Source organism: Oikopleura dioica, chromosome PAR (assembly GCF_907165135.1).
Source record: "Oikopleura dioica chromosome PAR, OKI2018_I68_1.0, whole genome shotgun sequence".
Taxonomy (NCBI): Eukaryota; Metazoa; Chordata; class Appendicularia; order Copelata; family Oikopleuridae; genus Oikopleura; species Oikopleura dioica.
In genome coordinates this window covers 12,670,608-12,693,273 of record NC_137293.1, presented here as the reverse complement: position 1 = coordinate 12,693,273, position 22,666 = coordinate 12,670,608, and the positions used below count along the sequence as shown (strand labels likewise).

At 40.7% G+C, this 22,666-nt stretch overlaps 10 protein-coding genes and 1 long non-coding RNA gene across 14 annotated transcripts in view; 6 read left to right on the top strand and 5 right to left on the bottom strand.

Annotated features, from left to right (window-relative positions):
- LOC145701025 (DNA damage-regulated autophagy modulator protein 1-like) overlaps window positions 1-22,666 on the bottom strand; it is a 36,019-nt gene that overhangs the window by 1,399 nt on the left and 11,954 nt on the right. The window lies entirely within an intron of this gene.
- On the bottom strand, window positions 1,232-4,328 carry LOC145704254 (uncharacterized). 2 transcript variants are annotated; one of them, XM_081781702.1, is made up of 11 exons: window positions 4,157-4,328; window positions 4,077-4,106; window positions 3,806-3,954; window positions 3,538-3,765; window positions 3,048-3,496; window positions 2,714-3,005; window positions 2,177-2,669; window positions 1,865-2,129; window positions 1,657-1,822; window positions 1,478-1,614; window positions 1,232-1,433 (listed from the first exon to the last, which is right to left on the bottom strand). In XM_081781702.1, exons 1-7 carry the CDS (start codon window positions 4,242-4,244, stop codon window positions 2,367-2,369), a joined length of 1,539 nt encoding a protein of 512 aa, XP_081637828.1. In that variant the 5' UTR covers window positions 4,245-4,328; the 3' UTR covers window positions 1,232-1,433; window positions 1,478-1,614; window positions 1,657-1,822; window positions 1,865-2,129; window positions 2,177-2,366. The 2 variants fall into 2 exon arrangements, with proteins under 2 accessions (XP_081637828.1, XP_081637829.1); XM_081781703.1 differs by lacking the exon at window positions 4,077-4,106.
- Window positions 4,590-6,072, bottom strand: LOC145703416 (uncharacterized). The gene is made up of 5 exons (XM_081780774.1): window positions 5,754-6,072; window positions 5,372-5,708; window positions 5,119-5,327; window positions 4,914-5,077; window positions 4,590-4,868 (listed from the first exon to the last, which is right to left on the bottom strand). The coding sequence occupies exons 1-5, from the start codon at window positions 6,003-6,005 to the stop codon at window positions 4,733-4,735; spliced, it is 1,098 nt and encodes a 365-aa protein (XP_081636900.1). The 5' UTR covers window positions 6,006-6,072; the 3' UTR covers window positions 4,590-4,732.
- On the top strand, window positions 7,895-9,539 carry LOC145701906 (uncharacterized). Its single transcript, XM_081779119.1, has 5 exons — window positions 7,895-7,967; window positions 8,086-8,220; window positions 8,717-8,883; window positions 9,212-9,491; window positions 9,536-9,539. The coding sequence occupies exons 1-5, from the start codon at window positions 7,909-7,911 to the stop codon at window positions 9,537-9,539; spliced, it is 645 nt and encodes a 214-aa protein (XP_081635245.1). The 5' UTR covers window positions 7,895-7,908.
- LOC145705026 (uncharacterized) lies at window positions 10,967-11,956 on the top strand. The gene is made up of 4 exons (XR_014134545.1): window positions 10,967-11,099; window positions 11,159-11,217; window positions 11,328-11,382; window positions 11,880-11,956. It is a non-coding gene; the product is annotated as an uncharacterized LOC145705026 (long non-coding RNA).
- On the bottom strand, window positions 12,915-13,619 carry LOC145704334 (uncharacterized). Of its 2 annotated transcripts, XM_081781782.1 has the most exons (3): window positions 13,462-13,619; window positions 13,071-13,378; window positions 12,915-13,003 (listed from the first exon to the last, which is right to left on the bottom strand). In XM_081781782.1, exons 1-3 carry the CDS (start codon window positions 13,555-13,557, stop codon window positions 12,970-12,972), a joined length of 438 nt encoding a protein of 145 aa, XP_081637908.1. In that variant the 5' UTR covers window positions 13,558-13,619; the 3' UTR covers window positions 12,915-12,969. The 2 variants fall into 2 exon arrangements, with proteins under 2 accessions (XP_081637908.1, XP_081637909.1); XM_081781783.1 differs by having other exon boundaries at window positions 12,915-13,378.
- Window positions 13,847-15,578, bottom strand: LOC145701905 (fumarylacetoacetase-like). Its single transcript, XM_081779118.1, has 6 exons — window positions 15,411-15,578; window positions 15,077-15,368; window positions 14,663-14,769; window positions 14,380-14,623; window positions 14,159-14,339; window positions 13,847-14,119 (listed from the first exon to the last, which is right to left on the bottom strand). The coding sequence occupies exons 1-6, from the start codon at window positions 15,535-15,537 to the stop codon at window positions 13,847-13,849; spliced, it is 1,224 nt and encodes a 407-aa protein (XP_081635244.1). The 5' UTR covers window positions 15,538-15,578.
- LOC145701021 (rRNA 2'-O-methyltransferase fibrillarin-like) lies at window positions 16,135-17,298 on the top strand. Of its 2 annotated transcripts, XM_081778250.1 has the most exons (5): window positions 16,135-16,252; window positions 16,299-16,537; window positions 16,583-16,720; window positions 16,761-17,120; window positions 17,163-17,298. In XM_081778250.1, exons 1-5 carry the CDS (start codon window positions 16,150-16,152, stop codon window positions 17,274-17,276), a joined length of 954 nt encoding a protein of 317 aa, XP_081634376.1. In that variant the 5' UTR covers window positions 16,135-16,149; the 3' UTR covers window positions 17,277-17,298. The 2 variants fall into 2 exon arrangements, with proteins under 2 accessions (XP_081634376.1, XP_081634375.1); XM_081778249.1 differs by having other exon boundaries at window positions 16,299-16,720.
- Window positions 17,428-18,943, top strand: LOC145701018 (eukaryotic initiation factor 4A-III). Its single transcript, XM_081778246.1, has 6 exons — window positions 17,428-17,664; window positions 17,704-17,889; window positions 17,931-18,117; window positions 18,159-18,598; window positions 18,649-18,759; window positions 18,804-18,943. The coding sequence occupies exons 1-6, from the start codon at window positions 17,473-17,475 to the stop codon at window positions 18,891-18,893; spliced, it is 1,206 nt and encodes a 401-aa protein (XP_081634372.1). The 5' UTR covers window positions 17,428-17,472; the 3' UTR covers window positions 18,894-18,943.
- LOC145701028 (ubiquitin-like protein 5) lies at window positions 19,088-19,733 on the top strand. The gene is made up of 2 exons (XM_081778258.1): window positions 19,088-19,394; window positions 19,437-19,733. Exons 1-2 carry the CDS (start codon window positions 19,282-19,284, stop codon window positions 19,543-19,545), a joined length of 222 nt encoding a protein of 73 aa, XP_081634384.1. The 5' UTR covers window positions 19,088-19,281; the 3' UTR covers window positions 19,546-19,733.
- LOC145701017 (uncharacterized) lies at window positions 19,742-22,661 on the top strand. Its single transcript, XM_081778245.1, has 5 exons — window positions 19,742-20,027; window positions 20,070-21,633; window positions 21,682-21,958; window positions 22,000-22,128; window positions 22,171-22,661. Exons 1-5 carry the CDS (start codon window positions 19,762-19,764, stop codon window positions 22,404-22,406), a joined length of 2,472 nt encoding a protein of 823 aa, XP_081634371.1. The 5' UTR covers window positions 19,742-19,761; the 3' UTR covers window positions 22,407-22,661.

Here is a 22,666-nt window from a genome sequence, read left to right as displayed (position 1 = left end):
AGCCCAGTCAAATTCTTCGTCTTGATTTTTGTCTCTTTGCTCTTCATTTTCAGACTTTGCCGTTGGAAGTTTTTTGGTCTCTTTTATCTCCAAAATATCGTCACTGAAGTCATGAAAGCTTTGTCGAAGCTTTTGAAAATTATCAAGAGATGCTCAAAATAAATTCGAATTATCTAAAGAAAACTTGATAATTTCCTTTCCTTGGAGATGTGCAGCTGGAGAGATTCAAGCTCTGTTTGCGCAGCGATAACTCGAGTATCAGTTACTGTCAGATTTGTTTCTAGCTCAATTCTGTGCAAGTTATCGTACTCTGCTAATCGTCTGAAGCTACAAAAAGATATTAACTGCCCTTACCGTCTTTTCCCCAAACCTCTTGTAAAGTGTCGTCAATTCTGCACGATTCTGTTTTATTTCAGCCTTCGCTTGTAAGGCAATGCATTTCATAAAGTTCAAAGCAGTTTTTGTCGATTCTTCCAGGTGGTTGATATGAGCAGTAAGTTCTTCATTTTTAGAGTCTTCAAGAGGGTAGTAATTATAATTGACAATCGAAATTTAATAACGATTCTCATTCTAAATGAAAAAGAAAAGAATTTTTTTAGAAAAAGTCTGACGAAAAGTTCATCAGAAACCCTTTGCCTAAAGCTTCATTTTTCTTTAGTTCTTGCTTCAGCTGACACTTCAGAACTACATTTTCATTTCTCGTTTTCATGAGCTCATGTCTGAGCTCGAGCGTTTCTTCATTCACTCTCTCCAATCTTGCCCGCGTTTGGTCAACAATTTGCTCCATCGGTCTTGTTGTGTCTGTACTTGTGACACACTGTGACTCTTTTTGTGGGATGATCTCAGTTATAAAAAATGACTCCAGCTCAATCGCTCGCGCGCTCAACTTGTCTCTCTAACTTGAGGCCCTTGGTGACAACTGCTGATAAACTTTTTCTCACTTGCGCAACTATCAATTTGTAAATGAATAGCTTCTCAATTCAAAAGCGAGAAATACAGACAGACAGAACAACTTTTAACTTTTAATTAATTTAACTCTTTCAATCGATGCTAACATGGCTACTTTTGCCGCCGAGCGAATAATTTCTGAACTTTCTAAATCTAGCTAAGAATTTATTGAAGTAATTTTTAAGAGCACTCAAATTTTACGTTCAAAGGCTTTTTTCAAAAGTCAAATCATTCATGCGTAATCATAACTAATTGCATTTGGAAAATATACTCAAAGTTATATAGAAATAGAAATTTATTCATAGAAAAGTTGCAATTTTGATTGTAAAAATAAGATTTGAAGTAGAAAAATAAAGAAGGAACTCAGAGGACATTGCGGTTGTGTAGAAAAATAGATAGGAATTGTTGGGAATGAGGCGTTTTACTGCATGCGGGTTTTGAATACTTCTTCGTGCGTTTTGTGGTCTTGTTCCATTTGATCCAACCTGATGTTTTATTTCAAGAGAGAAGAACACAATCAAAAGTGTACCTTTTGTTGATGAGAGTTAATTCAGCTGGTATATTTTCAACTCCATCCAATGTTAGGACCGATTCTTTAGATCTTGCTTTTCGCGGAGATATCCAATGAGGCGAGGCAGAGAAGCTTTCCTCTTGCATATTTATTGCCTAGAATTTTGCTGAGGTTATTGAGAAAATAATCATTCTTACGTGAGCAAAGTTGGACATCCTGCCTTGCATTCTCTGCAGCCTCTTCTTAAGTCGATCATGTTCTTCTTTCGGAACGCCTCCTGTCTTCTTCAGAAGCTCTAGCTCGGCATGGCTTCGATCTTTCTCCGCCGCTAGTTTCAACCTTTCTTCTGTCAGATTTCGTACTCTTAAACGAAGTTTGAGAATAAAAAGTCTTCAATTCAATTACTTTTTCTGAAGCTTATTCTTTGCCGCGTCAAAATCATTAATTGACTTTGCGAGTTGATCCGAGACATTTTGATTTTTGATTTCAAGCTGAGAAATTCGCTGGTTGAGACGATTCTTTTCTTCCAAAAGCTGATGCGATCTTCTTCTCTAGCTCGTTTTGCTTCGTCAAGGGAGATGCCGAGCTCTTGTCGGAGTTTTGTAATTTCCGCCTTGAGAGCATCTTTTTCTAGAGAAAGCTCTTTTGAATGGCCATCTCTTTCTGTGAGCTGAATAAAATTTTAAAAATTATTGAAGAAAAAGTATTGAGAAAAACCTGTCTACTCAATTCGTTCTTTTCTTTTTGGTCAACTTCGATCGTTTTCTTTAATTCGTCAATTTGCTCGTTTCTGATTCTAGCTTCACTCAGCGACTGTTGAATCTTCGCCTTTTCGTCTCGTAGATTAACAATTTGTTTCTCGAATTTGGCTTTAACTCGGTCTGCTTCGCTGTTATTATTTTTCATTTCATCCTTTCAAAAGTTCAAAATATTCTTCCATGATTTCGATTTCGAAAAAGTTAGCCCTCGAAAATATTCTTTTGAACCCTTCCTTAGCCATTTCGAGTTCGCTTCGAAGGCGACTGCAATTTTCAGTTTCTTTTTGAAGTTGAGCATCAGTCTCTCGTTTTTCGCTACGGATTTGTTCAACGAGAGCCCACTGTTCGCGTTTAATTTCTTCGATTCTTTCGTTTGCACTTTTCTCGGCAAGCTCGGCGAGACCAGATCTCTTCTCTGCATTTTTTCGTGTCGTTTCTAGCTGCGAGTTAGCCTGAAAATCATCCTCATAAAAAATAATCTTCCTTGATTCCAAACCTTTTTCCAAGCTCCTCTGTATTTCTCGATTTCGAGTCTTCCATCGTTGATCTGCTTTGTATACTCTGCTTTTATCATTTCTTTATCGTTCTCAAACTTGAGCGCTTGCTCCTTAATTTCGCGTTGAAGTGTTTTGTAGTCTCGTCGCTGCACTTCAAGGCTTGCTTTTGTGTCTTTCAGCTCAACTCTCAACTTGGAGAACTCTTTTTCGCGCGATTCTACCAGATTGTTGAGTCTGTCGATTTCTAGCTCGTTGATTTTAGCTTGATTTTGGGCGTCAAGTGCGGACTTTCTTAATATTGCTTTGTAAAACAATCAACAGGGAAACAGTTACCTAGCTTCGACGATTGTAGAGTCAACTTCTTTCAACGATTTCAGTCTGCTTTCTTCGAGGGTCTTGTTTTCTGTCTTGTAGGAGTCCAATTTTTCGTTAAGAACAGTGATTTCTCTTCTTAGCCCATCAACTTGCGAATTCGCGTGTCTTCGAATCTCCAAGAGTTGAGCCTTGGCCGAGTCCCTATCTTTCTCGGCTTCTCGGACGCGCACATTAGCTTCGAATTTCAGCGCGTCAACTTCTTCAAAACGCTCCATCTTGGCTTGCTCGAAGTCGGCATTGATGATGGTAAGTCGAGATCGCGTTTCGTTGTATAATGATCTGTATTTTTCGATTTCTTCTTCGAGGGAGCCCACTTTTTCCAAATTGTATTTGTGCTTGTTCTCGTGGATAACTGTCGCCTTGACCATTTCAAGCTCAGCTGGACACATTTCCGGGATGTGCAGACCCTGAATTAATTGAATTCACAAAGCTAGATGGAGGTTTTTACCTGGGGATCGTCCTCTCCATTGAGTACCCTCTTGGTACTCGACATTTGGATGTCATTTAGCTGAGCTTTCGTGGCATTCAGTTCAGCTTGAATTTTCCGCAGCTCATCAGATGTGCTCTCTTGGACACTTTGTTTGGATGTTTTGCGACTGAGAGCTTCCGGCGATCCCTTATCACTGAGACGATTCTTCACATTTTGGTATTCCTCCATCAGAAAGTCGAAACTCGACTGAAAAAATTTCAGATTTATTTCGGAGAAATAATCTTACCCTTGCTTCGGCACTTTTCATTTGCTCTGCGAGAAGAAGCTTCTGAACCTCTACTGGGTCTTTTAGCGCCTGTGGAACATCCTCGTTGATTCCTCGAAAACTCGGGTCAAGCTGATCAACGCTTGGCATTTTCTTCGCCGGTGGAATGACTGAAAATTCTGGTTCAAAAAATTACTTGAGATACAAGCACAATACACACTTGAGCACAGGATTCAAGGGATAAATGGGCAATTAACGATAAATGAGTTTCGATAAGTGATAAATTCCCTACCAGGAACTTTGAATTCAAAATCCTTCGGCGCTATTTACAAATCGTTTAGTCCCTTTTGCTTTCACAATTTCAATATTTACCCATTGGCTCTGATTCTGAAGTGGAAGCATCCGACGTTTCTGACTTCCTCGTCACCGATTTCATGCTCGACGCTTCGGAAATCGACATTTTCGTAAATTACTCTCTCCTTCTTTCAAAAAACAAACACCATTCACTCCTGTTCTCGAGAAAAAAGAACTCAATATTCGGAAAAGTCACTCGCTGGCGGCTGAAAAGACAAACAAAATCTTGGTTCAAGAAAAGCGCCCACGCGGCGCTGCTGGAATCGGGCAGCAACGCACAACGCGCTCCCTGAGAGTGTGTGCCCATTCATTTATGCGTGAATGACATTCGAAAATTCCTATTGATTGTGCTCCGCATTCAAACGCGCGCACTTTAGAAATCGATCCCGCACCACTGTGTTTTTTCAGTTGCTTTTATAATCTTTTATATGCTCTATTTGAAATCAAAATAAAAGGTTTGGAATAGTATTGTGTATATTTTAGCAGTAATTTACAAATTTTTACAAGTAGGTCATTTTTTCGTGTCTATTTGCGTTTTTCAAATCGGCACGAGCTGCATATCACCTGAATTCTATAAAAAATGAAGATTTAAACTTACCCTTGCTTTTCAGCTTTCTTTTTTAGCCGCGCTTCTTTTGCTTTTGCGCGTTCTAGCGTGCGTCTGAGTCGTTCGAACCACGTGGTGATTCTTCGCGGCCAGCTGGTTCCGTCAAATCTGTCCTCATTATTGCTGAAAAATGATTTATTGCTTTCTCGATTGCATTCTAAGGCTTACTTGATAATTGGAATATCGCACTGGTTGAAGGCGTTTCGGAAGAAGCTCATCCAAAGTTCTTTTGTTTTGTCGATGTCTTCATGAGAGACTTGCCAAATCACTTCGTGGAGTTTTTGCGTTTTGTTGCATTTGACCATTCGAGAGTCGAAACGTTTGAAGAGTTTCTACAAAAAAGCTAGAATGAATCAATCTCACGCCAACTGACCGTTAGACGAGCCGCTAGTTTTTCCTCGTGATGGTCCGCTAGCTGAGGTGCGAGGGCTTCGATGACTCCGTGGAGATCTTCTTCCAGATTGTCTCCGACGTCAATGATGGGCAACTGAGTTGGAAGGTTGACCATTTCGTATTCCATAGAAAACCCAACGCCTTTATCTGCTTGATCGGATTGGAAATGGACAATCAAGACATTTGTATCTATAAAAAGCGATAATGCTCGAGCAACTGTAAGAGTCCCGTACCTAAGATTATTCCGTCCCTGAATTTATACGACTGAATTTTTTCTCCATTAGGCGAGAAAGACGGCATCAGACCATTATACGGCCTTTCTGAGTTATTTTTCGAGGAACAAATTCGAGCAAAGAGTTTTTTAGTTCCATCTTCGGAAGGATATCCTAGCGAGAGTTTATCATTGCCGCAGTAGCTGTGGTGCTCCATCCCAAATGTGGGACCACTGTGGACTTTGACTTTGATTTTCGCGCCTTCTGGAGCGCGGATTTCCCAACGACAGGCGGCGTGGTTATGGTAGTTGCTGTATGAAATCGTGCCCTTTTCTTCACTGAAGACTCGTCCGTCGCACTTAAAGTAAATTTAAGATGGTGGAGGATCATTTTTCCGACTCACCTTTGCCCTATTCATGCTGTTAGGTGGATTGAACGCGATGCAGGCTTCGATAGAGTCGCAGAAGTGGTCGATGTCATCAGGAGCGAATCTTTCAAGACTGAATCTTCCGGCTGGAATTGGAGCTTTCGTTGCATTATAAGCCACTGTTGTTGTATCTTCAATCTCCCCAAATTCCCAATTCTCTTTTCGAGCATCGACTGCGGCAAAAAGCGGTAATGCTCTAACTAGCTGATTTTTCGATAAAAGCCACATGTTTCAGCGGGAATTTATCTTTTCTTTCAAAAAATAGAGCAAACAAAAGCGACACTTAGAACTTGGTTGTGTGTTTCAACTTTTTCGAGCTTGAATGGCAGTTATCGTGATTTTATAATGAAGCGCGCTAAATATCAGCGCCACCTAGCGCGGCAGGCGCGCGTAGCGCAAAGCGTTTTTTTTTCTAGTAGAGGATCAGTAAATATTGATACTCGATCTTGGGCCGACACAGGAAGGAAAGATTAAGACTCTTCTTTATACGATTTATTTATTAAATACAAATTCTAACTTTTAAAAACAAAGCTATTGTCCATAGGCTATGGACTATATTTACGAAAGGCTATTTAAAATAGCCTATTTAAGAATATAAAAAAGTGATTTTCATTGGTAGCAAGATTTTTAAGGTCCTTTAAAAATATCATCAAACATGATTTGAGTGAGAAAAAAATACGATTTTCGTACGACTTAATTAAATGTAGTACAGAATCTAAATCAGTCAATAAATGAAAGAGATAAAAATTTCTAGTTATCTTGAACTATCTATAGAATCCCTTGACAAAAGAACGTGTGAAATGAATTAAGACATCTGCATTCAATTTTGAAATCCATTAAACCAAATGTCATCTGGTAGTGCCTCACGGGTCGAGTATGGAACCTTATGATAAATTACAAAAATTAAATTAAATTATAATAAATTAAATTAAAATCAAATTACAAACTGGACAAATGATTCTTAAAAAATACAAGACCCTCGTTTATGGGTAAATTGACATGTCTTTCTTACGGAAAATTAGTCTTATCCTATGTCTTTCCCTTTATTAGATTGACTAAAAGAATATTAATTTCAGTTACAAGAGTAATATTTTTCCATCTCTTTACCATTTAACCATCCCTGAAGATGAATGAAGAGAAGAATGATGAAGAAAAAAATGATAGGTCAGAGGGACAGGTCAATGTGACCTGGATTCTTTGACGCGAGGACGTGATCATTTCTAAACGCGAATATTCAGCTCGAGGTGGCGGAGAAGCAAGTTTTTTGAAAAACAAAATCAAATCACTAAATTAGCAACCGAAAAAATAGAAGCCCATGGTGATTTTTGCGGCTTCCGTTAGAAGTGCCACGGCAGTGAAATTTCGGGATCGCCGAAAATAGAGCCAGCAAGAGCTACTTGAAAATCAGTTTTTGAAGAGTAAGGGAACGTGCAGTATAAATATTGTTGGAATTACAGGCAGCTTCGAGGGGAATGAGATGATAAGCAGTTTGATGTTGCTTGAACACCTAAGTATACTGATCTAAGTAATAAACTAAATGTACACTTTAAAAATACAAAAACATAAAAAAATGATCAAACCCCGAGTTTAGACTTGAATTTATTCTTTTTTTTTAATATTAAAAAAGGCAGAAGAGCTCAAGGGAATCTTGAAATTGACCTTGCATGGTGTTCAATTCGCAAAAAAATAACACCAACTAGTAATCCCGAATTCTATCAGATCGATAATTCTTTGAAGCTGCTCAAGAAATCATCTCATTAGCGGATAATCTGGTCTTCTTCTTCGCGCGAAAAATCCAGCTTAGTATTAAAAATCAAAGTTATATTTGACACTGGTTTTCAATCTGCGGACGAGAAATTGCTTGAACTTCTGATCTACGTATTTTAGCCGTCAAAGTTTAAACAACAGCTAAGTATTCGTCTGGGCTTTCGACGGCTTCCGTTATTCTTATCAGTTGATCCGTTGGGATCTTCGATGAGTTCCGCGGATCAATTTCAATCTGCTTCCAGTTTTCCCAAAGATTCAAAGAAAAGAGTGAAAACACCGTTTGAAGACATTTACTTATCGTAAAACATATGACCCGCGTCACGGCAAAAAGTGCATTCCTCCACGAGAGAAAAAAAATCACTAAATGTGGAATAATGACTGTTTTGTGACAAAGTACACGGCTACTTCTGGATTCAAGCCTCGGTAGAATAAACACACAATTTTAAAATGCTTGCGGCTTCTCAAGCACGTCTAAAAAGCGTCTTAAATATGTCAATTTATTTCATAACTTAACGGCTTGAATTTGAAATGGAAACTTTAGAGCACCTTCGTTATTTGCTGAATTTTCAAAGGATGGTCAAAATGGATTCTTTCCGAATAGGAGGCTAACTCTTCTCATAGCAAATGATGCTGAAGATATTCTCTTTGCGAAGAGCTTGTTCGAATCTATCACGAGGTAGGTCGAAATTTCAAGAGGAAGACATCGATAAACCTTATTAGTTGTTTTTTTTTGCATGGATTTTATAAAGTGACACCCTTATTTTTCTGGAATAAATGACCTAAAGGATCCTTTCAGATCTATCCCCTTATTTGAGAGGTTCGAATTCAGAATCCATTATATTATCAAATCAACTTAGAAAAATGAGATGCAAATCCAAGATTTGTATTTGATACAATCAAATACACAGTCAAGGGGATTTCAATGGTGTCAAAGTAAATACTCATATCTTAGTTAAAACAACAAGTAAGGTATCATCGTATTGATGTTGGTCTTTTTTCCTCAAAACCACGTTCAAAAACCACAAAGATGACTGCGCGATGTCTTAAAACACCTAAAGTGTGATAAAAAGAAGCAGCCGAGTGGTGCTCTGATTAGCCGCCAATTACAGACGTAATCAATGTCCCTGTTGTTTTTGTCGGAACGTGCAGCATCCGATTTACCCGAATTTCAGATTTGGCCACGCAGAAGATGAAAATTTCGCACAGTACTCCAAAATCCTCTTCGGAGAAGCCATAGATACAAAAATGAAGGGCGATGTTCTTACTTCCTTGGGAATCTGTTTCTCGCTCATGAATCCGACGATGAAGAAAAAGGACCAGAATGATTTTGTCCATCAAGGTAAAAAAAAACTCCTTCTTTTCCGAGTAACGGGCGAAGAAAGTCAAATTTTCGACCGATGATTAATTTGGACCGGAAGAAAAAAGAAAAAGTAACTTGATCACTAACTCTTGAAAACTTTTCTTTACATGGCGAGGGCATTTTAGATGACCTGAAATAGCCTGTTAATATGGGCGGTAATTTGCCACGCTGATTAAACTCGTCTTTTGCCAAGCTTCCAGCTTCTTGTTACATCACCCCAGCAACGCTTCTAAGAAGCTTGTCCTCAAGTGAACGTCGCTAATTCCTAATTGACCTGGTTTCCTAATTATCTGATTGTTATTTATAGTGATTCGAATGCTGAACATCACCGACAAATGGACCACCTTCAACAGAATTAAATTCAAAGTAGCGACGGCGCTTTTCACACGAGCACCGTTTATTTTCTTGGAAAACGTTTTCAACTCGCTTAATCTCTCGCAAACACAGGATTTGCTCTCATCCCTTCGACACATTGCTCAATTCGGGCCGAATATCGTTTGTGCGATGAACCACGATTACCAGATTTTGAACAGCTTCGATGATTTAATCGTGGTCAAAAATTCGCTTGTACTATTTCATGGCTTGGGGTTCAGACAATTTGGTGAATTACTGAAATATAAATTTGATTCAGTTAAACCCTAAAAAAGATCCGTCAGTGATGCGAAACAGGTGTATCGAATAGTTAGGGCTTCAACAATTAACGTATCTTATGCGGATTAATTTCATAAAATTGCATTATTAAGGGTGTCAACAACGATTTTGCCAATTTTATTACCACAGTTTAGGTACCTTCCTGATATTTGATTTCATATTTTCAGAGATATTTCAGATCTGAAAAAAGATTTGGAATCCTCAAAGGCTGAATAAAAAGATATTAATTGGTCGAATCATAAGACAGACCCTAATTCGATCGTTGTTGACACCCTTAAATGGCTCTTATGATAATGTTTTAGTCCGGATTTTGACAGAGAAGTGAATAAAAATGAGCTGTTTTCTTTCAAAAATCTTCTCTAAAATCCGGCTTCCCATGTCTTCTTTCATAAGCTAAGGGTTAAGGCCATGCTAAGGAATGAACAATAAAACAGAAGACCTCTCCGTGATCAACTATCATTTGCAATTGGGCGCTAAATTCGAGAGAAAACTCGACGAACACCTCCTTATCGTTGGCATGGACATGGCGGTGGAGTTTACATATGCTCAAGACACGCAGGAATCTGTCACGGACAATTATTCATACCGCAAAAATACGTTCAAGCTTACTGTTACTCCCAAGGCTGAAATACTTTTCAATGTCAAAATTTTATCTGAAATTTTCTATGTTAGTCGAAGTGGTTTAGTAAGAGAGTAAGTAACAGATCGCAAAAGTTTTCAAAGAAGCGATCAAATCATGGATTTCGACAAATCGGAATGCTAATTTATCACCTTTTCCGTTACCTGACAATCAATCGATGTTTTCTTGAATCAATTCTTCTACCATTCTTCACACTTGGATTTTATGCGTGTTTTTGGCTGAATCCAAAAAATATGATCTGGGATGACGGTTTTATGGCTTCTTTTGGGGCGGAAAAGTATATTCTTATGAAGACTTATCTTGGGACCAATACGATTCTTCAGGAACCGATAAAAACTCACTCATGTGAAATTTTGTAACGTGAAATTTGAACTTTTCAAGATTTGAATATTTGATGAGCTTAGTAATAACATTACGAAAAATCTTCTCTTGTAAACAGCCCCTAATTTGCGAGCCCGACTGAAGCGATGTGTACAAACATGAGCTAATTTCGCTGGCGAAACAGTCAAACGGTACCCCACACGTAGCGTGCTTCCTAATTACACCTTCAGTTCGACAAGAAAAGAAGTTGTTGCATAACCTTGAGCATCTGCTAAGAAGCTTACAGTGTAACTAAGAACCCTAAGAGGTTAAATCGAAACGTCATAAGTTGAGCTCAGATGAGATTTCAAAGCACGGCATCGGTAATAACCACTATTCATTTCAACACCAGATTATTGCTCGATTCGAAACACCCGAATACTTGGAGACGAAATACAGGAGCTGAAATTAATTAGCTAGAAAAACTGGTAACCCACTTGCACGTTTAGACGTGATAATATCGGCGCCGAGATAACTTTAAATATTTATCTATCCACTCGAATGTTCAACAAAGTCTTTATAGATGCTTATTACTTCGTCCAAGGTAAAAAGAAAAACAAGCAGAGTGGATTTTGAGATTTCGAAATTTTAATTTCTTTTTAGAGCTTCAAATTTCGAAAGCTTCGACGAATACTGCGATTCTCTTGATTTGTACATTCATCGTAAGTCCAATATATTCTTCATTAGCGCGTTGTTAGCGGATGAGCGTGGAAATGCGCGGCGGCAAGAAGCCAGCGAGGATTTGTAATTGTCTAATAAATCTCGTCTTTAGTCGATCTTGAACTCATTACTCCCTGCTTCGGCTTGCTACGCGATTTTCGGCTTCGGTACGTATTGGGCAAGATTGATCCAGGATTGCTTACTTCCTCAAGAATATTTTCCATCCTTGGGAAAATTCCACAAACCAGAATTACCTAATCTCCTTTAATTATTCTTCGCTCAGAGCATTGTTCAATCCCCGCACAGTCCAGCGATACGGTTGATCACTGCTGTTTTCAGATTTGTAAGAGTGGTTTTTAATGACAATTTTTTCCATTTGAATGAGCTCTCCTGCCCTAGATATCGTCTCTTTATGAAATTCGCAGGGTTCTTTGCCCATTAATCCTTTAGATCCTATCCCACGTAACTCTGACTCGTAATCCCTTATGTAATGATGCAGGAACCCTAAAGGTTTACGACGTTCTTCCTCTGAGAACGAATTCTTTCCGGGCTAACAAAATTTGAACTAGATTGCGCAATAAAAATTCCGACTTGGATTGCCGTAGCTCTTCATTAGAGGAGAAATCGGTCAATTAAAACGCTACTTTCTAAGATGCACGTTTAGCGGCGAATTTGCCCGACTTTGGCGTCTACGTGGGCATCTTCTGGCTTGTTCAGGTAACCGCACAAGGCCCTTATTAGCCAGAGCGATAATTCACCATGCATGCCACCGGAACTTCGCGGGAGCGAGGGGCCATTGTTCCTTTTTCATTTTTCTACACTTGTTAGGTTAAATAAGCTCTTGTTCTAGCTACATTCAACTGTGCTTGGACTGCTTATCTCCGCCGGCGTCATCTTCGTAAATGACCATCTAACTATCGTTTTCAGGAAGAAATTACTAAATTATCTTTTGGAAGGCAGCCTTTCCAAGAGTGCATTACATAAAGAATTGTTTTTCTAAGAATAGTTGTTTCTGGTCGCTCAAGACCGTGATTTTGAGCTTGTATTTTAAGCTCGGTTAAAATGAGAAATTAGTAATTATGGTTTGAAAGTATTCTCATACTTTTGCCATCTCTTGCGCTAACAGGAAAGAGTTCAAACTATTTTTCGGGCTTCTGTCCGTCTAAAATATATTTCTAAAGGCTTTCTTTGGAGAAATTGAAGATCTGGCCAAGATCATTCGGGCTTTATTTTTGAGCTCTTGTTAGGCGTTACTGAAACACTCGGCCAGTTTTCAGAAGAGTGGGTTGATTACCTTCTACAGGTACAAACACAGTAAATTAACGTGGCCCAATGATTCAGGTCACTTCAACAAGTTATCAATATCACCGTGGAATACTTCTGTCACAATGGTTGCATATTGATTTAGAAGTCTTTTGGATAGTTTTTGAATAACTTATTTATTGTCAATTATGCTCAGAGCACTTAGAATGTTATTCAAAAATATGCAGTAACGGTACAATGAGTCAAAGAATCGTTAGTTTCGACGATTGCGAGAAGCTTCACCTTGAAGCAACTGATGGATCTGATGATCAATTTTATTTTTCTCTCATAATTTTAGGATCTCATTTAATTCTTATGTTTACTTTCTACTGCATTGGGACCTTATTTTGGAAGAAAAGCAAAATAAAGAATTGATAAGAGAGATTTTTATTTTATATTGATGCAGAAAATTTTTAGGTATTTACAGGAGTGAAGGAGAAAATAACTGTTTCTTATTTTCTTGTTTGAGGATTGTAGTCATATAATCTTGGCTTTCGAAAGTTTTTAGTGGCTTTCAATAGTTATTTTATTCTAATATAGCCTCAGTTAGAACTTTTCCTGCAAGTAGCCTTCAGTTTGCGAATCATTTCTGGGCGCGACGTATCCATCGTCAATGTTAGTACCTGATTCAGCTGATTGAGCCGGCGTATATGAGTATGCTTGGACTCGAGGGGGAATGTATCCATCATCGGGGGACTTGTACGCATTTGATTCAGCGCGATAGGTTCCTGATTTTAGGGACTCCGGCTCATGAATTCCGTCTCCCTTTTTTGATTTCATTAGGAGTCTTATGGCGAAAAATATAATTATGAGGAGAAGAAGAACGGCAACTCCAATCGCTCCGTAAATAACGTATTTCGACTAAAATCGTTTATTTAAAGTGAATTATTAAAATATAATAAAAATATACATGTAAATAAAATTATCATAAAAAGTTTACTCACAGTCCCATCTAAAGGGTCAGGTACTCCATTGAATCGGAGACAAGGTTTTCCTTCTTCACATGGCTTTCGTTCATTTTCGTTATAATTCGAATCCATTTTTTCTCGCGGTTTTTTCGACGTTTGGTTGTAAACTGTGGGGCTTTGTCTTTGACAATTTTAATTGTCTGTCACGAGTAAATTTTCAACGGCGCACAGCTCGCATGAATAAGCGCGTATCATAAAAAGGGCAAGAAATGAGAATCGCCGTCATCAAGTTTCTGAGGGATTTTTAATTTATTCAAGATCTCAATTGAAGCGCATCAAAAAGTTTATTTTGAAGGAAGAATGGTGCCTTCGCAAGGGCCAAAGCCGATTCGAACTCCGTCTCGCTCGCAGAAGCCGGAGATCAAAACAGAGTCACCGTCTTTTTACCGCTCATAAAACATTTTATAGGCAAGATTTCTTCATGAGAATCTTGAACGGTTCCTTTTATGAATTTTCGCTCTTCGTCGCCAACTTTGACTGTTCGCGTGCCCTTCCAGCTCAACTCGAGCATGGATCCATATTCACCTTGTTCTGGGCCAGAAATTGTGCCAGAGCCATAAAGATCACCTGGCTGGGAATTGCAGCCATTGACTGTATGGTGAGCCAGCTGCTGCGCCACTGTCCAGTACATGTACTTATCAATTATAATTTTTTGTATTTGTTTAATAATCACCTTGAAGTTTGAGGTGCCAACTTGGTTGTACTCCGACTGGTTCTCGCCCTTGATTGAAACAGCCAAATTCAAGTCGAAGTTGTAGTCCTTATTCATCGTCAAATAATCAAGAATAGGATTTTTCATTTCCATGTTTGGAACAATAAATTGCTCCATTGCTTCCATCGTGACGATCCAAGGGCTGAAATATTTTTGGTATTCTTCCTTGATTGCGACACTACCTGATAGTAGTTCCAAAGTTCTTTCCGAGGAATGGGCCGAGAGGAACATATTCCCACTTTTGGATGTCTCGTGCTGACCAGTCGTTCATCAAGACCATTCCGAAGATGTGATCGGCAGTCTCATTGACATTGATAGAATCGCCGAGGTCGTTCCCTTTTCCGACGAAAAATGCGGTTTCAAGCTCAAAATCCATCAATCGGCAAGGACCGTAAGTTGGTGGGCCGTCTTCTGGCTTTCGTTGACCTGATTTTGTTATATTTGATAAATTTTGGAGAAAAGTACCTTTTGGTCTATGAAGAGGAGTTCCGGAAACGACAACAGAGGATGCTCTACCATGGTAGCCGACGGGAAGATGAGTCCAGTTTGGCATTAACGCATTTTCTTTGCCTTTCGGAAGTTTTAAATGACATACGGTAGAACTTGATACTAATCGTATTTTATCTGAGCGATCTGATCATCACAGCAGGGCACGTTTGTACCGCCCGGTGTGTGCCGGACAAGTACTGCCCTCTTTTGGAGAGATCGATTTTAAATACGCTCCACATGATCGTGAAAAACTCAGTCAAGAAATCAATCTGAAGTTTTAAGCACTCTGTATGAAGTGTTATAATGAGGCTTCAAGTATCGGCTATGTTTCACGTTTGAAGTGCATATCCTGCGATATTTTCCTATATAAATTATAACAAAAACTTCCCTCTAAACATGATTCCAACATTCGTTGCATGATGAACCGATGAGTAGAAATCAGTGTAGTCCCCAATCTTTGCAGGCAAGTGCATTTTAGCAGTCGCTTGCGGGATCAAGCAAGCAGCAATTTTTTCTTGACTTGATGACCCTTCAGCAAGAAGATCATCCTGGAGAGTTTTTCTTACTGCAGACCAGACAGATCGACCCATTGACATGAAGTCATTGAGGACTGGCTGTTTGAACGCAGATGGCAAGTTGGCGTCAATGCCGGCCCAGATCGAATCATCAACAGCCGAAAGATCTGTGTGTTACAGTAACTTGTGAATAGTAAACTTGTTCTTACCTAAGATCTGCTCTCCAATGGCGACTCCGATTCTATGCGTCGGATTCTCGCAGGTCGAAAAGACGCCAAAAGGCAAATTTTGAATGGGAAAGTCGGAATTAGCAGGAACCTCTACAAAACTCTTCATTTTTTAAATTGACTCTTGCCGAAAAGCGTACAAACTTTCCAAGTGACTCACAATTCACTGGGCGGCGAAAATATAACTTTTTATGTGTTACGCCACGCCTTCGTTGATTTCATTTTTACGCTTTCATATCAATATTTTATTGGCTTGGAGTCTGATGAAATTCAGATATATTGTAGTATCATTTTTTTATATTCAGATAATCAAATTCTTGAGTCTAAAACTCCTTTATTTTCGATTCTTTATAAATTTTGCAAGAAAAAAATATTCATATAAACAAATAAATCTGGCTTTGATGATATCAGATAACGTATTTTAAAAAACAAAAGAAATAAAGATTTAACCAAGGTTGTTCTTGAAAACTACGAGCTTTCCAGTTTTACGCGGGCGGTGGTTCGATCCAGCCCGGATGAGTGATTTTTGTTCTTTCGCACGCTCCCATTGGCCGCCAAACATGCGCCAACAAAAATTCTAAGAGAGAAATGTCTTTCCCTGCGATAAATCCCTATTCTACGTGTTTATTAGTCATTTTAGTTAGTCATTAATTTATTAAGAGAATCTCCTGCAAAATCTTAAATTTACTCCGCCGATTAAATATTTGTTTATTCTAGAAATATGGCTCCAATGGCACCAGCACCACTACCAGCTCCATTTGGAGGCCGAGGTGGAGGTAGAGGCGGCGGAAGAGGCCGTGGAGGCGGACGAGGCGGTGGCCGAGGTAAACAGGGATTTTCTATTCAAAAGATTCTATCTTGTCTTTTCAGGCGGAGGCCGAGGCGGCGGACGCGGTGGATTCGGCGGCCGCGGCGGAGGTCGAGGTGGCGGACGTGGACGAGGCGGTGGACGCGGAGGTGGCCGAGGGGGTGCTCGAGGTGGCGGTGCCAAGGTCATCGTCGAGCCCCACAGACACGGAGGAGTCTTCATCGCCAAGGGCAAGGAAGACGTTCTTGTCACCAAGAACTTGGTCCCTGGCGATACCGTCTACGGTGAAAAGAAAATTGAGGTAAATATAGCTTGCTCGAATTCTTTGCTTAAAAATATTCCTCAGGTTGAGGTTCCAGCTCCAGAAGGATCTGCCAACCCAATCCAGAAAGTCGAATACAGATCGTGGAATCCTTTCCGATCTAAGCTCGCTGCTGCTATTCTCGGTGGTGTTGATAAAATCCACATCGCTCCTGGCAAAAGAGTAAGTCCTTCCCTTTCTACTCCCTTCAATAGTTTTTCAGGTTCTTTATCTTGGTGCTGCCTCGGGAACTACTGTTTCTCACGTGTCTGATATCGTCGGACCAGAAGGTCTCGTCTACGCCGTTGAATTCTCCCACAGATCCGGCCGAGATCTTCTCAACGTCGCGAAGAAGCGAACCAACATCGTCCCCATCATCGAGGATGCCCGACACCCCCACAAATACAGAATGCTCGTCGGCATGGTTGACTGTGTTTTCGCTGACGTTGCCCAGCCCGATCAGACCCGAATCGTGGCTCTCAATGCCCACCACTTTTTGAAAGCGGAGGGTCACTTTGTCATCTCGATCAAGGCCTCTTGCATCGACTCCACTGCCAAGCCAGAAGCCGTTTTCGCGTCCGAGGTATGCCGAATTTATTCATCGGAGTTTCCTTTTGTTTTTTAGGTCAAAAAGATGAAGGCTGAGAAAATGAAGCCTCAGGAACAGTTGACCTTGGAGCCCTACGAAAGAGATCACGCAGTCGTGGTTGGCATCTACAGACCGCCACCGAAGAAGTAAAGAAAGATCCCCGAACGAAGAATAAACACTCCCTGACTCTCCCCCTTCCAGAAAGCTCCTCTACTGCGCTACTGATTGTATTGACCTTAGAATGAATCCTTCCCTACTGTACCTGAACCTTCATTCGACAGAACATGAATGGAACAGCGCAGAAAAATGTCTTGTCTCTTTTAATTTATCGCTTTTATCTCTCAGAATGAGTTCCCGTGCACGCAAGGCGCTTGATGATGAGCTCCAGAAGGTCGAGTTCGAGACCTCTGAAGAGGTCGATGTTGTCCCAACCTTCGACTCCATGGGCATCAGAGAGGACCTCTTGAGAGGTATCTACGCTTATGGCTTTGAGAAACCTTCGGCCATCCAGCAGAGAGCCATCAAGCAGATCATCAAGGTAACTAGCATTCTCTTCCTTGATGTCAAGCGTTTCTAGGGCCGTGACGTCATCGCTCAAGCCCAGTCCGGTACTGGTAAGACTGCCACTTTCTCGATCTCCACTCTCCAGGTCCTCGACACTTCTGTCCGAGAGACCCAAGCTCTCATCCTCTGCCCCACTCGAGAATTGGCCCAGCAAGTCCAGAAAGTCATCCTCGCCCTCGGTGATTACATGAATGTCCAGGTATAATTATAAACTGTTTCCGATGCTATTGAAGTGCTTAGGCGCACGTGTGCATTGGTGGAACGAACGTAGGAGAGGATATCCGAAAGCTCGATTTCGGTCAGCACGTCGTCGTTGGTACTCCTGGTCGTACTTTCGACATGATTCGTCGACGAAACTTGAGAACTCGAAACATCAAGCTCTTGATTCTTGATGAAGCCGACGAGATGTTGAACAGAGGGTTCAAAGGTACATCGTTTTTTATCGCTTCAACTTTGACGCAATTTCAGAACAAATCTACGATGTCTACCGATACCTTCCTCCAGCAACCCAGGTCGTCCTCGTCTCCGCCACCCTTCCCCACGAGATCCTCGAGATGACCCACAAATTCATGTCTGACCCGATCCGAATCCTCGTCAAGCGTGATGAACTGACGCTCGAAGGTATCAAGCAGTTTTTCGTCGCCGTTGAGCGCGAAGAATGGAAGTTCGACACCCTCTGTGATCTCTACGACACGCTCACCATCACCCAGGCCGTCATCTTCTGCTCCACAAAGAGAAAGGTCGACTGGCTCGCCGAAAAGATGCGAGAGGCGAACTTCACAGTCTCGGCGATGCACGGAGACATGCCACAGAAGGAACGAAACGAGATTATGCGCGAGTTCCGATCCGGTCAGACTCGAGTTCTCATTTCCACCGACGTTTGGGCCCGTGGTCTCGACGTCCCACAGGTACGCCTTTCTCAGCTCTTATCGCTCTTGATAACCCACTTTCCCAAAAGGTCTCGCTGATCATCAACTACGATCTGCCGAACAATCGTGAGTTGTACATCCACAGAATCGGCCGATCCGGTCGATATGGACGAAAGGGTGTTGCCATCAACTTTGTCAGAGTAAGGGACTTCTTTTTGCCTTTCTTTTCAGCGAAATATTTAAGAACGACGATATTCGAATTCTGCGAGATATTGAACAGTATTACTCGACTCAGATTGATGAAATGCCAATGAACGTAGCGGACTTGATCTAACTGTAGAAGAATTTGACCAATAAAACGAAAAGAAAGCACCATCATTAAAAGCAACGACATTTAAAAGCGAAACAAGTTATTGTAACTCCGTTCAGTCTCTTGATACTGCCCTCCTGAACTACTCACATCTATTAAAAAAAAATTAAAAAGGCAAATTTTGTTTCTTATCTTACCGTGTTCTTTCTCTACCTTCTATCTTTGACTCATGTTTCTTCCTAGAAAAATTTTTAAAGAGCTAACATTGCCCTGAAATAATGAATTGTCAAAGTCAGCTCACTCTTTCCGAGAAAACATTTTTGCCTCTAGTCATTTTTTCTTTTCAACAACAAAAAAATACTTTTGATGTCGTAAAGCTAGCAACACTGACAAGAAAAACTTAAGAATAAAAATGATAGAAATCATCGTTAATGATCGATTGGGCAAAAAGGTTAGAATCAAGTGCAACCCGCAGGATACTGTTGGTGACTTGAAAAAGCTAGTCGCCGCGCAGACTGGTACCAGGTACGAATTCGCGTAGTTTTTGGTGTTTTCAAGCTTGCGTAGATATGAGAAGATCGTTCTCAAGAAGTGGTACACCGTGTTCAAGGACAACGTCACCCTCTACGACTACGAGATCAACGACGGCTGTTCACTCGAGCTCTACTACGCCTAATTTAGACAACGTCCGACCACCCACGCTCACACTGATCTGCCTGGGGAGTGCTAATTCTCCTCTTTTCCTTTTTTCTTCTACTAGTAAAATCATTGCTGAAAAATCATTAACAAATTCTTACAAAATATTGCATTCTGAAATCCGCATATGATAGACAGAAATTTTCAATAAACTCCAAGGTTCTCCAATCGAGTGCTAATTCGAGAATGTTCTAGAATGACGGGATCACGCAATAGAGATGATTTCTTTGCAGATTACCAAGGCAGCCACACTAGCAACTATAGAGGCAATCATAGAGAATATTTCGAGGAGGTTTCTAGCAGCGAGAACGCATTCGACTGTCAGGATGGCACACAAGTCGCTTTGTTTAACATTCCCAAAATGCACGGTGAAGGGGATATTGAGAGACTCCTCAACAATATTTGCAACGAAGTGGATGGAACTCTCCTTTCTCTCAGAATCAAGCCAGACCGAAAAAGCAGGTTGGTAACGAATCATCACCTAAAAAGCTAATATAGATTTAGTAACTCGAACTTCGCGTATGCAACGTTTAATTCGCCCGAAGTTGCAGCTAGAGTGGAGAAGATGATAAACTCCAATAGAGGACCTTACAGACATTTCAATAACGAATCAAGACCGATGTTCCTTGGAGGCCCAGGTCCAGGAGGCAGGGATTATGGCGGAATAAGCGCAAAAGTCCACATTCCGAAAAGCGCAAGAGTAGCGTATCGCAGGACAAACTTTTTCGACGGTGCGAATCAGAATGACTACCAGAACCCACGATACAATGGCTTCCAAAACAGATGCCATCATACAGATACACAAAGTTCTATGCATCCAAACGCGAAGGGAGGCTTTACAGCAGAAATCATACCAGAATCTGTTTCTCTACCGTTCTTCACCGTGGTTAAAAACAGCTTCCACCAAAGTGACTTCAAATTAGAATCGCTGACTCAACTTCAACTTACTCCACAGATGCGCAACTCGACCTGTATATACTTGCTAGAGTCGGAAAAGGATGAAAAAGTCATCCCTCAATTGGCAACGATCAGAGTGCCAAATGAGAGTCCCTTTGGATACTCTGAAATCGAGCTTATTACTGGCGAAATTAGAAAAGTTTTCAACAAGAAGCTGTACAGAGCACCAGGCAATAGTGAAATCGTGAAGTGTAAAATCTACGAGCCAGAAAAGTTCAACAGTGAAAGCGACCAAAATTTATGTAGATCGATCTTCAATATGTACCTCGACGAGAAGAACCAAAACCTGAATGGCTACTCCTGCTTCATCATCCCTTTTGATTCCGGCGAACCCCAAATGGTCCAATTATACAAAAAGCATCCAGAAAACAACATGACTCATTTCTCTAAAATACTGGAGGAATTGAACTTTCTTGAGAGCGACTCGCCATCAATTCGCTCACAAAATGAGAGCTTCAAATTCAAGTCACCTTCTAAGGTTCGTGAGTTCGTGCCTGGAGAATCTGGCCACTCAGTCAGGCGAAACTATCCATCACAATCGCCAATGAACCTCCAGCGCGCCCCATCAATTCCCGGGGTGATCTTCAAGCAACCAGCTAACGGTCCTCTCGTGCTTCAACGCAGCGCCTCAAGCCCTTCACCCTCTAAAAACTCTCCCTCGAAGCCTTCAACCGACCGAGAAGACTTATCAGCTGTACCAAAAACCACCTCGTCGAGTAATTCTTCAAATTCCAGTAGCGAAGTCAGCAGCCTTATTTTTGAGCTCGAAGAAGCGTCTAAAATTGACACGCAAAAGAATGAAACAGAACAGAATATATCTCGCTCTACAGCTCCTTTCGAATCTCAAAAGCAACATGCAGCTGGCCAAAAACAAGAGAAAAGAGTACCATCCCCAGCATCAGACAACCTTAGCGTAACTTCTTCAAGTGTCAACTCAAAACTATCGGAAATAAGCCTCAATGCTCCTGAAATAGTGAAAGATACCGAGCGTCAAGTCTTTGACGAAAATCAAAGCGTTATGTCAGGCAATACACAACATACGGCAGCCTCTGGGTGTAGTTCTATCTCATGTTCAAGTTCACCTACTAACATTATCTACAATCTTCCTTGGGTAAGACTTTTGTGAATTTTAGTTTATCAACTCATTATGTCTTAATAGCCGAACGACGATTTGATGACCGTGAAAATAACTCGTTACGATCCTTCGGGCTCGTTCATTTGGGGTCAAGATGTGGACTCTTCAGTTGAACTCTGGTCTTTAGAAAAGGCACTTTTGGATAAAATAGATCATATTCGACCAATCGGAACAGTCAAAGTTGGATCATTTGTGACGGCTATTTACGATGAAAAAGTTTACAGAGGAGTTTACTTAGGAGACGAAGATAAGCTGCATCGCGTTTATTTCATTGACTACGGACATATTCAACTTGTTGATGGTAAGGAATAGAAAATTAAAGCGTCTTCAAAGTTTAATTAGTAATCTCTCTCAATCGGCCAAGAGAATTTTGGGAGCTTCCGGCGCAGGGAATTCCGTTTATAATCGGAGATTACATCCCAGGAGACGACGAAAGGATTGACCATGATGCGATGTTTCGTTTCCTTGAAAGTTAGTCAACTTTATTGATAGTGAATATTTTAATCTTTTTAGCGTCTGAAGGGAAAACTTGCTGGATCCAGATACCCGATGAGAACTTCTGTGCGCCAGAGTTTCCGCGGGCCGATTCACTTGAAATGCGCGTCTTGGCAATTGCATTTGGAGACAAGGATAAATCCGCGGAATCACTTAAAACTCTTGAATGTGTTCCTCGTGCATATATCGACGTTCCATACGAGCGAGTTCCATGGACAGAAAGTTCAAATTCTCCCTCTGAAACCGAGCCATAAACCTTTCAACACTCACTGCTTGCTTTATCAGTACCTGCCGTCTACTCCCAGCCTCTGACTTACTTATACCGTAAATCGTTTCTCATGCCTTATCGCTATCTTCCCTATCTCATGAAGCACTCATCCCTCATCGTTCTCAAACTTAATTGGTCGAAGAGCGCGCTTTGTTCACATTTCCAATCTGTGTTGTTTGTTTTTATTTTTTTTCTTTTTCAGAATAAAAACTCACGCGACACTGTTTGCCGCTCTTTGTGACCTTT